We start from the raw sequence: 14,117 nt of genomic DNA, 5'->3' as shown, positions 1-14,117 counted from the left end.
GTTAAATGAAAAAAGAAATACTCTATTATCATCCTATTCATGTTTTTAAATATATATATAACATAAAAGCACAGGGTTCAACCCATGGTCGGGGAACTAAGATCCAGCAAGCTGTGCAGCAATGCCAAAAACAAATAAATAAATTAAATATTCAATAATAAATAAAAGCACATATTACCAACACAGATGGTTAAGAGCTCAGAAAACACCTCCAAACCGGTAACAATAGTTACCTCTGGAGTTGAGAGGAGGTAGGACCATGTGTACTTTCACTTTGAGCTGGATAGTGCTCAGCTAAACAGAAGCTGCAGCAGTGTTCACAGCGGGGGAGAGAGAGGGATATAGGGAGTGAGGGAGTGGGGGAGGGAGGGAGGCGGGGACCAACAGTTCTGTGCTGAGTTCAGACCTGAATGTTGACAAGCGCCTCTGTCTGCACCTGAGGGGTGCCCACCCCACGACTCTGTGAGCGCTCCACCAGCGCCTGTGCCCTCCTGCCCTAGGCTGGGATCCCAACCATCATCTGTAACAGGTTCCTATAGACAGATGCACCCAGGGCCCAGCAGGTCCCGACTGCCTAGCAACATGTGTGACAGTCACCTGCCCCAGACTCTCTCCTCTCCCCTCCTTCTACCTTGGGTTCTCAACACCTGGTATTCTGACTAGTTGTTTTAAAAATATCATTATCTTTTAGAGATTTGCTTCAAAACAACCCACTGGGGAGGGGAGACCAAGTACTGGTAACTGCTGAAAATAAGTGAGAGGCGAAGGGGCTTATCATCACTATTCTCCAAACTTTCACACTGTTTGGCATTTTCCATAACAGAAAAACATCTTAAAGAAATGGCATGACCAGGATGCTGCAGGATCCTTTACGTGTTTACTAAAAGTGCTGAGGCTGCAGGCCAGCAGTGCTGGACATGGGGTGGTCAGCCAGGGGCTACCCAGGTGGTAATGAGACAGACGGTCAGAGTTGGGAGTTTAGCAGGTGGAAGGGGAGGGTCTGGAAGGACAAGGATATGAGGAGGACAATTTTGGGCCAGGCCAGGTGGCCAAGGGCTGCGGGGAAAGGCTGCAGGGAAACCCAGCCTCCAGGGACCATGAGTTGCTGCTGGAGCTGGACGGTAAACAGAGGCTTCACTGAAGGGTGGGGACGTAGAGACACACTGGCAGGAGAGGGAAGGGCAGGTAAGGACAGAGCCGCCTCAGCACTGCCACGTGAGGCCAGTCCACAGCTGGGCGTGCCCCCTCCAGACTGGGTGTCGGGTGGCTGGGACCCTCGGCAGGAGTTCTGCTCCTCGTGCTGCGGCGCCCGCCCATCACCGCTTCCTGGGCCTCTGTGGGCCCTCGGCACCCAGGACACCCTCGGGCTGCCATCATGGCCTGCTGATGGCCAGACCAGAACTGCCGCCCACATGGCTCCTGAGCCTGGGTCTCACACCCCCTCCCGCTGACTGGTGGTCCTGCTCCTGTGCCCACGCCAAGCCGTGACTGTCACGCTTGCCTCCTCCTTCATCCCCTTCCTCCAGTCAAGCACAAGGCCCCCAGCGTTCCCTCCCGAATCCCTCCCTCCCCACGCCCTGCCCAGCGCTGCAGTGAGTGATCAGGGCCCCCCGAACTCCTGCCGGTCTCTGACCAGCACCGCCCCACTCTCCATATCTGCATAACCCTGGTTCCACCCACCCCGCCCGGCTGAAACCCTTCGCTGCCCTCCCCGCCCCCCCCCACCGCCCTCAAACACAGGCCCACCTCCCAGCACAGCTCAGTCCCCCCGCCTTTCCCACTTCAGTTCTCATCCACTTCCGATCCAGCTGCATGCCTCACTGGACGAGGGTTGGGTTCTCTGTAGAGACCCAGACATAGGCAACTTTTAAAAACTGTATTTAAAATGGGTTATAATAAATAAATATAAAAACAAAATAAAATGGGTTATAAAAGCTAAAAATAAATTACCAGGAACTATTATTTTTTATGCTCCACAATACAGAATAAGGAGGAATTTTACTTGAGTTGGCCCACTCATTTTGTTCTAAAATACTACAGGACTTTTAACAAAAACAAAGTGTGTTACTACAGAAAGTGTGACATGATCTAAAATTGTGACTAAAAACTCAATCATTAAATATGAGATTTGACTAATGCTGTTAAGAAGCAGTTTTCTTAAAATATCTTCCAATTTTCTTTAAGTTTCAATTACATTTTTACCCTTTAGAAGATAAGCCATTGATAAAACTGACACTAGCATTTTCCTTGTGTGCTTCAAACATCTTGCCGGGATGCAAAGGTTTTTCTATCTGCCAATCAAATCTTCACCAATCCAGGAATGTTTTCCCTTTGGCAGTAGCCCATAATTTTATAACACTTAAGTTTCGTCTCAATCATCCTTTCTATCAATACTTGGTAAACTAGAAAGGCAAAGAGCAAGTCAACAGCTTCTAAGACTCAAACTTCAAGGTTCAGCATCAAATCAGATACAAATAAAAACAGAAAACTCAGTGCATTTGATAGAAGTTGTGGTCTCGAAACCGTGGGCTTCATCAAAATTCTATTTATGATGGCTCCTCTCAAAGCCAAGTCACTTTCCAGGTTAGTTCTGTTAATTTTAAAATACTCAGCCATTAATATAAATCACAAAACCCCACCATAACCACACAGATGTGTTCTTGAGACCACAGCCACCTGGGTGGAGGCAAAAACAGTCATTCATTTGCAATGACTAATCACTGAGTCATCAGAAACTTTCGGTTTTCAAAACAACCTCATAATTTCCAAGTCAGTTTGGCAGTTTTGTAAAACCAGAGCATAACATAAAGTTCATAGATATTTTCACTTTCAACACAGAGCAGTTGGGTGCAAGTACCATAAAGCCCCCACTAACCCAAAGGCATTCAAGAACAGCCCAGGCAAGACAACGTAACACGCACGCGAGCAGCTCACCTGAGTGCATACGTGTAGCCAGTGTTCTCGGGCACACACTGGGGAGGAGTGTACATGTGGAGCCGAGAAAAGTCCATGTTCACGGTCTCAAAGCATACTGCAGAAGGCGGGAAAAGCAATGCAGTCTGTTAAAGGCTGGAACACACAGAGGAGCCCTGTCTGTGGTGGCCCAATGCAGACTGACTAGAGTCACCGTCAACACTTTGATTAAACAAGGCCAGTAAAGCAGGGCTGGTTTGGTTTTTTTTTTTTAAGCAAAGGAGACAAGTTTTCTCACGGGTGCAAGTCCAGAACACAGTTGTCATACTTAGTTCCCTAGGATTATAAATCTACAGAAGCAACAAGGGGAAATCCTAGATCAACTGACTTAAAATGATGAAAAGAATACAGAAAGTAACTCAGAATCCTTTCTAAAACGTACTTTTAAATTCCTGAAGGTGTCAAAATGTTCTCATTCTTCTGGAATAAATTTTTATTGTTATTAAGTAAAGCAGAACTGATTCTTGTTCCGTGGTCAAGAAACACTCCCATACTTTCCTAGACAGCAAAATTTTTACAAGCAGCTCAGAATCAGAAAACTGCAGGGTGAATAAGAGATAAGCTTAAGGCACTGTTAATACTTTTATTTTTCCCCAAAGGAAAACACAGATTATTTTTAAATTAAAAAGTTTTGAGCATATTGTTTTTCATGTTGTCACCTACATTTCTTTGGAATGACTCAAACTTTCCTCTGGCTAAAAATACACACACACACACACACACTTCAAAAAAAACCCCACACCCTCGTAGGAGTAATGTGAATCATAATCTGCTGTTGAAAGATCAAGGAAGATAAACCTAGACAAAAAATATTCAGGTATAAATGACTGATTTCTATAAACTAAGCCAAAAATACTTAAATTCACTCCATATTCTTCGAAACAGTTCATATATATATATATATATTTTTTTTTAGAGAAGATGTTGGGGGTAGGAGTTTATTAATTTTTTTTTTTTTTTTTTGCTGTGTTGGGTCTTCGTTTCTGTGCGAGGGCTTTCTCTAGCTGTGGCAAGCGGGGGCCACTCTTCATCGCGGTGCGCGGGCCTCACTATCGCGGCCTCTCGTTGCGGAGCACAGGATCCGGACGCGCAGGCTCAGTAGCTGTGGCTCACGGGCCTAGTTGCTCTGCGGCATGTGGGATCCTCTCAGATCAGGGCTCGAACCCGTGTCCCCTGCATTAGCAGGCAGATTCTCAACCACTGCGCCACCAGGGAAGCCCCAAATATTCTTTTAAAAATTAAGCACCCATAGAAATAAGGACCATTGTTTATATATAAAAACTTTACTGTGCCTACTAATTTCAACATTGCTCAGTTCCTCTCAGGGACCTGGCCTGCCAGCCCAGGTAGAACACACACTCAACAAGTACAATTCATTCTATTAATAGACACGTAAATCTCTTGCTGCAAATACTTACCTTTGAGAACGAGTCCATGTATTTGTTCAGTACCTGTTCACTTGCCTCGAGCTCCCCTCTGTCTCCTCCACCAGCACTGGAGCCCAGGTTCAAGGGCACATAGACTGAGGAACAGCACAGGAGGGGCAGCCTCCTGGCTCACCTCTCCTCCCAGCTCCCCGCAGAACAGAGCCACACCCAGCAGCTGTGTAATAATGGCTTCTGACTGCGCTGTGGTTAGTAATGACTTACTAAGCAACCATAACAATACTAATACCCCAAAACTGCTCTCATCCTCTAGAGAAGATGTAACTGATTTTTACTTCCTAACTCTCAAAGTGATCTTTCACTTCCATGTTTTACTACATCCACATTACCAACCCCCGGTTAAAGCAGTTCTAACTGCTGCTAACTTCTACCAACTTCTCTACAACTCGTATTCAAGAATTTAAGACGGGGGCTTCCCTGGTGGTGCAGTGGTTAAGAATCCGCCTGCCAACGCAGGGGACACGGGTTCGATCCCTGGGCCAGGAAGATCCCAGACGGCATGGAGCAACTAAGCCCGTGCGCCACAACTACTGAGCCTGCCCTCTAGAGCCCACGAGCCACAACTACTGAAGCTCGCGCACCTAGAGCCGGTGCTCTGCAACAGGAGAAGCCACCGCAATGAGAAGTCTGCGCACCACAACAAAGTGTAGCTCCCACTCGCCGCAACTAGAGGAAGCCCGTGCACAGCAATGAAGACCCAACACAGCCAAAAATAAACAAACAAATAAATTTATTTAAGAAAAAAAAAAGAATTCAAGATGTCTTTAGTGAACTGAGTATTTGGACCGGTTTACAGAAACTGGTTTACAGTGTTATAAACAAGTGAATGGCAGGTGCCCGAAAGCAGCATTTAATTTAAACATCATGAATATGACATGGAGACAATAGAGCGTCCAGCTAAGAACAGGGACTGACCCCTACAGATCTGGGCTCTGATCCCAGCTCTGCCCACAAGCTGACTGACTGCCCTGAGGCCAGCTCCTCGCACACAGGAAGCTCCATCTGTGAAGCAGGGTGGCAGCGGCGCTATTGGCAAGGCCACTGAAGGGATCCAAGGAGGTCTAGCCCAAGGAGGTCCAGCCCATGACTCAGCACAGAAGGAGCAGTTAGAGCCTGGTGAGGAGGACATGTGCAAGAACTAACAGCCTTTTTATTTCACTTGCATGTATGTATGTATGTATGTATTGGCTCTGTTGGGTCTTCCTTGCTGTGAGCAGGCTTTCTCTAGTTGCGGTGAGAGGGGGCTACTCTTTGTTGCAGTGCACGGGCTTCTCACTGTGGTGGCTTCTCTTGTTGCGGAGCACGGGCTCTAGGCACACGGGCTCAGTAGTTGTGGCTCGCGGGCTCTAGAGCACAGGCTCAGTAGTTGTGTCGCACTGGCTTAGTTGCTCTGCGGCATGTGGGATCTTCCTGGACCAGGGCTTGAACCCGTGTCCCCTGAATTGGCAGGCAGATTCTTAACCACTGTGCCACCAGGGAAGTCCCATGCAATGTGTTTTTTTTTGTGTGTTTTTTTTTTTTTTTGCGGTATGCGGGCCTCTCACTGTTGTAGCCTCTCCCGTTGCAGAGCACAGGCTCCGGACGCGCAGGCCCAGCGGCCATGGCTCACGGGCTCAGCTGCTCCACGGCATGTGGGATCTTGCCGGACCGGGGCACGAACACGTGTCCCCTGCATCAGCAGGCGGACTCTCAACCACTGCGCCACCAGGGATGCCCCAATGTATTTTTTTAATGCTTTCTTTTTTTTGGACATCTTTACTTCATACTTTTTTTATTTTTTAACTTATTTTTGGCTGCATTGGGTCTCTGTTGCTGCACACGGGCTTTCTCTAGTTGCTGTAAGTGATGGCTACTCTTCATTGCAGTGTGCATGCTTCTCATTGTGGTGGCTTCTCTTGTTGCGAAGCACGGGCTCTAGCATGCAGGCTTCAGTAGTTGTGACACGCAGGCTCAGTAGTTGTGGCTCACAGGCTTAGTTGCTCCGCAGCATGTGGGGATCTTCCCAAACCAGGGCTCAAACCCATGTCCCCTGCATTGACAGGTGGATTCTTAACCACTGCACCATGAGGGAAGTCCTAATGCTTCCTAATTTTTTTAAATTGAAGTATAGCTGATCTACAAGATTTCAGGTGTACGGCAAAGTGATTCAGTTATATATACATACAAACATATATATACACATATATATATTCTTTTTCATTCTTTTCTGTTATAGGTTATTACAAAATATTGAATATATTGATAGTTCCCTGTGCTATACAAAGGTCCATGTTGTTTATCTATTACAGTCTTTTTACTTTTAAAAGTTACATCAATATGTTCTCACATTTTCATCTACCTAAAAGAGAGGTTAATTTCTAATGCATAACAAACGGTGTTTTCAAAAGCTGTCAGAGACACAGTGGACCACACTGTTCAACCTGGTTCTCCCAATCGATGAGACAGATAAAGCTGTGCGACACCACCCTAGTTGGGTTTAATGAAGGCCTTATACCACAATTTAAAAAGAAATTTAATTTCTTGTCTCTGAAATAAAATTCTATCAAAGAACCAAATGCAGCTACTGGCCATCACAAGCCTATCACAAGCAAGACAGGATTACAGGAGAGTGACCACGTAAAAGTCCTGCGGGTGACAACACAGAGACACGAGCTGAGTGGCAGGCACAGTGGTAGACTTTTGGCTAAATGTTTTATGAGAGGAGCTTCAAACGTAATAAAATGCCCAAAGATAACACCATCAAGAGAGCACCAGTGTGGACACACACAACTCTAGGAAGAGCAGGCCATGCGGCTCTGGAGGAAAGGCAGACAGGAGACAGGGCAGGGAGGCCAAGGCCCGTCACAGTCAGAGCTCAGTGGCTATGACAGTGGAAGGAAAGGGAGCATGCGATTGGATGCCCTCACTTTTTTCTACTCATTCTGATTTCGCTCCTGTAACCATGTGAATTTTATGTTCTGTTCTCCAGTGAAACACATGTACGTATAAAACTATACAACTATACGCAGAATCCTGCCCCTGCTTAATCAGACCCATGGCCCAGGTAAATGCTGTTTTGGCCAGTACTTCCTCCACAGCCCGGAAGACCACCTCTCCAAGCAGACACTCCAAAAGCAGCAGCAGAGGCCACACCAAGCGTGACTCAGTAATGAGTTAGGGAGTGATGACCAGCGCTGTCTCCTGCGTTCACTGTGGACCGCATCACACAGTGTGATCATGTATCTTACTAGAATGCGTTTTGCTGCTTCCTTCCACACCCGGCTTGTCCGCCATCAACCCTGCTGCCTCATTCTTCCTCCCTGGACAGATAATGATATGGACTCAGAACACTTCAAAATTAATCTTTAGTTCCTCTCGTAAAATGTGAGCATTAGATAAAATTATAGAATAAAATAAAGTAAAAAAGAGAGAATTAAATGAAATAATGTCTGTAAAGCAGTGCCTGACACATGACAAGCACTCGAAAAGTTAGCTTTAATTAGTTTGTGGAATAAACTTACATAGCCTGTTCTAAATTTTTTTTAAAAAAAGGATTTTTTTGGGCTTCCCTGGTGGCGCAGTGGTTGGGAGTCCGCCTGCCGATGCAGGGTACGCGGGTTCGTGCCCCGGTCCAGGAAGATCCCACATGCCGCGGAGCGGCTGGGCCCGTGAGCCATGGCCGCTGAGCCTGCGCGTCCGGAGCCTGTGCTCCGCGACAGGAGAGGCCACAACAGTGAGAGGCCCGTGTACCGCAAAAAAAAAAAATAAAGCATTTTTTTTTTCCTTCTGAGTTGACAATCCCTGAGATGGAACACTCACTCAGCCCCAACCTAAACAAACGACGAAGTCCAGCAGCAGCTCAGATGGCTCCTGGGGCCAGCAGACTAGAACACCAGGTCCGGTCTCTCTCAGCTCATCAGGACCCCAGCAGCAAAAGTGCAATTGTGATACCAGTTCTCCCGCTAACAGTGCTTGGCATGTTCACAATGCCGTTCCCAGTCTCCCCTTACATCACTGCTACTTCAAGCCCGCGTGTAACATTAGAGCCTTCCTACTTGCTGCATGGCCTAAAGGCGGCCTCAGCCTGTGACTCAAGGGAGATCTGATTTGCATTTATAATCTGAGCAGTATTGAAAGAGCAAGTGAAAAAATGGATTGAAAACGTTTTCAACACATCAGAAAATCTTGGAATGAATACAAAGTCAACACTTTGTAAACACGTTTGTTTACAGAGACGTGCCCTGTGCAGGCTTCACTGTCCTCATTTCTCTAGACTCTTCCTGGCCACTCCCTTCTCCCGAAAGTGTTACGACTGGGATGACCTCCTCACAGGCCACGTGCTCGTGACTGTCCCAGACATGGGAGGGAGGGACTGCACAGCAGAGCCGGAGCCCGGGCTCACACCAGGCACCCCCCCTTTTCCAGGCCCAGCGGCTTAACATGGGGGGAGGGAGAGGGCGCTCAGGGGAGCCTCCCCACGTCCCAGAAAACAGAGCTCTTTAACGGCTTTCGATTTGCAGCAGCCAGTCCCAAGAGGGAAAAGTGCTCACCTCAGGAGACGGTGGGCCAAGAGCGACATCTTCCAGCGGAAAAGGAAGCACTATCATCATAAATCACCCCGGTGTCTTCCTCCTATCTCGCTTTCACTAGTGACTAAGCACACATAAGCCGGCAAGCACAGCCAAAAGAGGTCCTCTGTATAGGGAGCAAACTTTGGTTTCAAACCTAAGAAATTAAGTATCTTTACAAACATGAAGGTCCTAGCAGGGTTTTAAAATCTGAGTTAAGATGCTTCATAAGTGACACTTGGTTTCTCCTTTAATACCCTTTACCTTGCCTAGTACATATTGTACGCAACATCTGCATCACAAGGTAGAAATGAAATATAAAGCTCCATTTTTGTTCTTGAATGCTTTGGTCAAAAATGGATTTTAGTTCAACCACCACATATAATTTGAATCTCTACTATTTAGAACATCTGTACTAAACTAGTAACAATCTAGAAAACATGTCTGAAAAATATCAAAAATTACAAGTCACACAAGGTTGAAAACAGAGCTTGCAGCAAATGGCAAAACCAAAGAAAAAATAAAACTGTTAATGGTCCTGAAATAAACTAGCATAAAATATTTTCTTAGGAAACGCTACCAGTTCTAAAATAAAACTAGAAAAAGACAAACTTTAAAAATGGTGAGCAGCATTTCTTCTCATCATCATAAACCACAAGCATCGTCACCTAGTAAATAATTATTTTGTATTAAACCATGTATAAGGCAACTAGATATTTGCTCTGAAAGCACTGTGTTTATAAAGACAAGCATGTTACAAATCAAGCTTTCTATGAACTGATGGGGTCGCGGACCAAGTAGGCTGAGACGAGAAGCGAGCCCGGCTGACACGGGCTAACACGGCTTCCCCGGCATAAATCCTCAGGAGTAGCTTGCACAGACCGACCTCGTTAGCCCCGTCCAAATCCACCATCAGCACTGCAGCCCGTCCACAGAAAGCACAGCAGTCCAAGGGGACGGCTCCAAGCAGCACCCTCCTCCCCACTCTGGGCACAGCTCCAGACACTGCCATCTGCCACAGGGCCGTCTCCGAGGGCCCCGTGAGCTGACAGCACAGGCCCACGGGGCCCCCTGAGGGCCTTGCACCCGCAAACGCGGTCTAGCTCCACCCCCGCCAACTCTTCATCACCCAGGGCTTGGTTTTCAATGCGCACCTGCGCAATCAGGTGTTCCATGCCTTGTAGAGAAGAATTTTAAAACTAAAATTCAGAGGTGCCCTTTAAAATTTAGTATCAAGGGCTTCCCTGGTGGCGCAGTGGTTGAGAGTCCGCCTGCCGATGCAGGGGACGCGGGTTCGTGCCCTGGTCCAGGAGGATCCCACATGCCGCGAAGCGGCTGGGCCCGTGAGCCATGGCCGCTGAGCCTGCACGTCTGGAGCCTGTGCTCCGCAAAGGGAGAGGCCACGACAGTGAGAGGCCCGCATACCAAAAAAAAAAAAAAAAAAACATTTAGTATCAAATCTTTTTTTTTTTTTTTGGCTTTGCTATGTGGCATGCGGGATCTTAGTTCCCTGACCAGGGATTGAACTCATGCCCCCTTCAGTGGAAGCACGGAGTCTTAACCACTGGACCACCAGGGAAGCCCAGAGTACTAAACCTTAACATAATTACGCTGCTCAGACTTAATCCTGTTAAAACTGCATAACGGAGAGACTAAAAAAATTAAGTTATTTTCCCTACAGATCAAAAAAATCATAAAATGGGTTAGAAATGATTGTTTTCCAAATATCATGTTCAGTGTAATTACTTCCACAACATAACAAACAGGAATAAGCCTCACATACCTGTTTTCATTTTAAGGAAGCAAAACATTGTTAGTTTATGAAAAACTATGATTTATCCTGTGAGATTCCTTAAAAATGAACTCGTTATTTAAACCTGCAAATGAGAAACAAATGACTATAACCTAAAAATATTTGAAAGACCTTTACAGAATGCTATACATGTTATATATATACTTGAATATATTTTTAAAACTTCAGGAGGGCTTCCCTGGTGGCGCAGTGGTTGAGAGTCCGCCTGCCGATGCAGGGGACGCGGGTTCGTGCCCCGGTCCGGGAAGATCCCACGTGCCGCGGAGCGGCTGGGCCCGTGAGCCATGGCCGCTGAGCCTGCGCGTCCGGAGCCTGTGCTCCGCAACGGGAGAGGCCACAACAGCGAGAGGCTCGCGTACGGCAAAAAAAAAAAAAAAAAACTTCAGGAAAAATACTACACTAAACTTAATGGTAAAATTACAGAGAATGGGATTTCTACTTTTCACTTACCCCCTCGGGTACTATTCAACATTTTTTAAAAAGAGTAGGTTTTGCTAACTGGGAAAAGAATTTGAAAAAAAATAGATACATGCATATGAATAACTGAATCACTTTGCTGTACACCTGAAACCAACACAACACTGTTAATCAACTATACTCCAACATAAAATAAAAAGTTAAAAAAAAAGAGTAGGTTTTGGTCTTATAATATAAACAATTAACTATTATTTTCAAAAAAAAATTTAAACAAGTAACTATTATTTTCAAAAAAAAAAAAAAAAATGGCCTTCATTGTGAAGCAGTGTGGGGCAGCCAGACCTGCAGGGTTCTTACTCAACCCTTGGTACCATTACTCACTCTACGTGGCACCGGACTCTCAGTGTTGCTGCAGGATTCAACCAGTTACCACACCTAACCCGCTCAGCGCTTCCTGGCACAAGGGTGAAAACACTCAACAGGAGTTAGTTATTTTCTGCAGCAACTATGTACTGACAGTTTCTAGCCAAGATCCGATGTTTCTTTCCTTTTTTTGGAAATGAAACAGGAAAGATGCAGGCTAGATGGGTTTGTTTACCTAATAGCTGAGTGTTAGGGAAAATAATTCCTTCTACGTGAAGATGCATTATCACATGCTTACATCTCCCAATTATATGTGCTCCCGATCTTTTAAATAAAAGCTGCATTTCCTCTTACAGTGAGATTTGTTTCAGTGTTTCAGCAAAAGCCAATTTACTTTATGCATGTTACTGTAAAGGGTCTTTCTTCTTAGAATACAGAAAACATGAACCACACGGTTTTATGTATTGCTTCAAACCTAGAGTGCTCTGAATTTTCTCACAACTGGTACAGTTAGAAGAGCTACGCACGGCTCTTCCAGTGGAAAGAGCTCAGCGACAGCGAATGACAGCGAGTGTCTTCTGGAAGGAATGCTGGGTGGCAGTTCTGGGACCCCCTAACCTGACAGTGCTCCTCCCAACACTGGAAGTGGTCAACTCTGCAGGGCCACTCTGACAGGCGAAGGCCAGCCCTATATCTCAACCTACTGGAGGTTTGTCTTTTTCTCTGTTTTATAGGACATCAACCGTAGTTATGTCACACACGCCTGGGATGGCCTCCGTCTGTTACTGAACAAACTTATGGTGACTTGGGCTGCACAGTCAGTCCTTCCCTGTCCAGCTTAGAAAGGCCTTCCCAGGGACTTCCCTAGTGGCCCAGTGGTTAAGAATCCGCCTGCCGATGCAGGGGACTCGATCCCTGGTCCGGGAAGATCCCACATGCCGTGGAGCAACTAAGCCCATGCACCACAACTACTGAGCCTGCACTCTAGAGCCTGCGTGCCACAACTACTGAAGCCCACGCGCCTAAAGCCTGTACTCTGCAACAAGAGAAGCCACCACAGTGAGAAGCCCATGCACCGCAACAAAGAGTAGCCCCCACTCACTGAAACCAGAGAAAGCCTGTGTGCAGCAACGAAGACCTAACGCAGCCAAAAATAAATAAAAAAAGAAAATAAATTTTAAAAAATAATAAATTCCCTTGATAATATGTGGATTTAAAGTTTCTGTTAAAAAAAGAATCAAAACAATGCAAAATTAAAACAAAAAAAAGAAGAAAGACCTCCCTAATCCAAGAACACATGAATAGTGTGTCATGGATTCTACTACTCTTACTGATTTGACTTTCACATTTCCCACCATTTTTAATTCACCTAATCCATTTGTAATTCCTTTGTATACACTGAGGTAGGCTTCTGATTTTACTTCTCGTGGAGCATTTCTGCAAGTCACCCACAAGTAACTAAATTCAATGCGTCCAACTGCTCCCCCCTCTTCAGAACAGCAGCGCCCTCCCTCCAGCTGGTCCCCTGCTGCACCATCTCTGGCTGGCTTCCTGCGGGGGAGTGCCCTTAATTTCCCTGTCTCCAGTCTTGCCTCCTCAAGCCAGAAAACTGCCAGAACAGTCCACCTAAAAAGAGACCTGACCATCTCCCTCCCTTCAGATCCCACCACGGCTTCCCAGCACCTGCAAGTAAACCCTCTGTTCAACACCCCACTTCTCTGTCTCCCACCACCCATATCGCAGCTTCACTGAGAACCTGGCCTCAGGTAACCCTCTCCCCGCACCCCATTTACATACTGTTCTGTGCTCTCTCCTTGTCTGGGATGCCTTCCTGATCGCTGATTCCCCAATCCCTTGTTCTCTTTCCACCCCAATCACTCCCAGCTAACTTCTACTCATCCTTAGGCTATACCTGAGATACCACCTCCAGGAAGCTCTCCTGGATGCCCCCAACCCACATATCCCAGTTAGGTGCCAATTTTAGTGCTCCCTGGCATTTACCACTTAACAGAAATTGTAATATTTGTTTATTAAAGAGTCTTTCTCTCCAACTAGACCATGAACTCTCTGAGGGTAGGTGCTAACCCTGACTTGCAGAACCAATGAACATCTCATAGGTGCCCAGAGAAATGGGAGAACTCGTTGCTATCATGTTGCTTTGCCTTCAACCCAAAAATATTCTTGGGTTCCCCTCATCCCTCTGTCGCTCCACGTCTGACAACATCCTGGAAAAACCATGCCCCAAATGCTAGATGAATTCGTGACGATCAGTGAGGGTCCCACGTATTTGGCCTCCTTACTCCTTCTAATGAATTTGAAGCACTTCTTATGTTTCCTCATCTAATCAGAACAGTGGCGTCCACTCTGTTTCATTTCCAACTATAATTGGGAACAATCAGAAACAACAATTACAGGATTTTATTTCTACTATAAATGTAAACAGTTAATCCACACCATTTCTGAGATCACCCTTTAATGCTCTGCCCTCCCACATGTAAGTACGGGGCTAAAAGTGAGCACTCTCCAGTACTGAAAAGGTTTGTAGCATAAATAGCAAGT

The 14,117-nt window shown here is 46.1% G+C and overlaps 1 protein-coding gene across 7 annotated transcripts in view; it reads right to left on the bottom strand.

The window, feature by feature from the left end:
* SUN1 (Sad1 and UNC84 domain containing 1) overlaps nucleotides 1-14,117 on the bottom strand; it is a 52,150-nt gene that overhangs the window by 33,925 nt on the left and 4,108 nt on the right. For 5 of the 7 annotated variants that reach the window (XM_067705260.1, XM_067705264.1, XM_067705265.1 and 2 more), the window contains exon 2: nucleotides 2,935-3,031. In XM_067705260.1, coding sequence (XP_067561361.1) covers nucleotides 2,935-3,011 — 77 coding nt within the window. In that variant the 5' untranslated portion in view covers nucleotides 3,012-3,031. Of the gene's footprint in view, nucleotides 1-2,934; nucleotides 3,032-4,391; nucleotides 4,931-8,947; nucleotides 9,387-14,117 lie in introns of those variants that run through there. The other 2 variants (XM_067705262.1, XM_067705261.1) reach the window with 2 other exon arrangements.

This window comes from Pseudorca crassidens, chromosome 15 (assembly GCF_039906515.1).
Source record: "Pseudorca crassidens isolate mPseCra1 chromosome 15, mPseCra1.hap1, whole genome shotgun sequence".
Classification (NCBI taxonomy): Eukaryota; Metazoa; Chordata; class Mammalia; order Artiodactyla; family Delphinidae; genus Pseudorca; species Pseudorca crassidens.
Note: the sequence above shows the minus strand (reverse complement) of the source record. Positions and strands in the feature narration are given on the sequence as shown.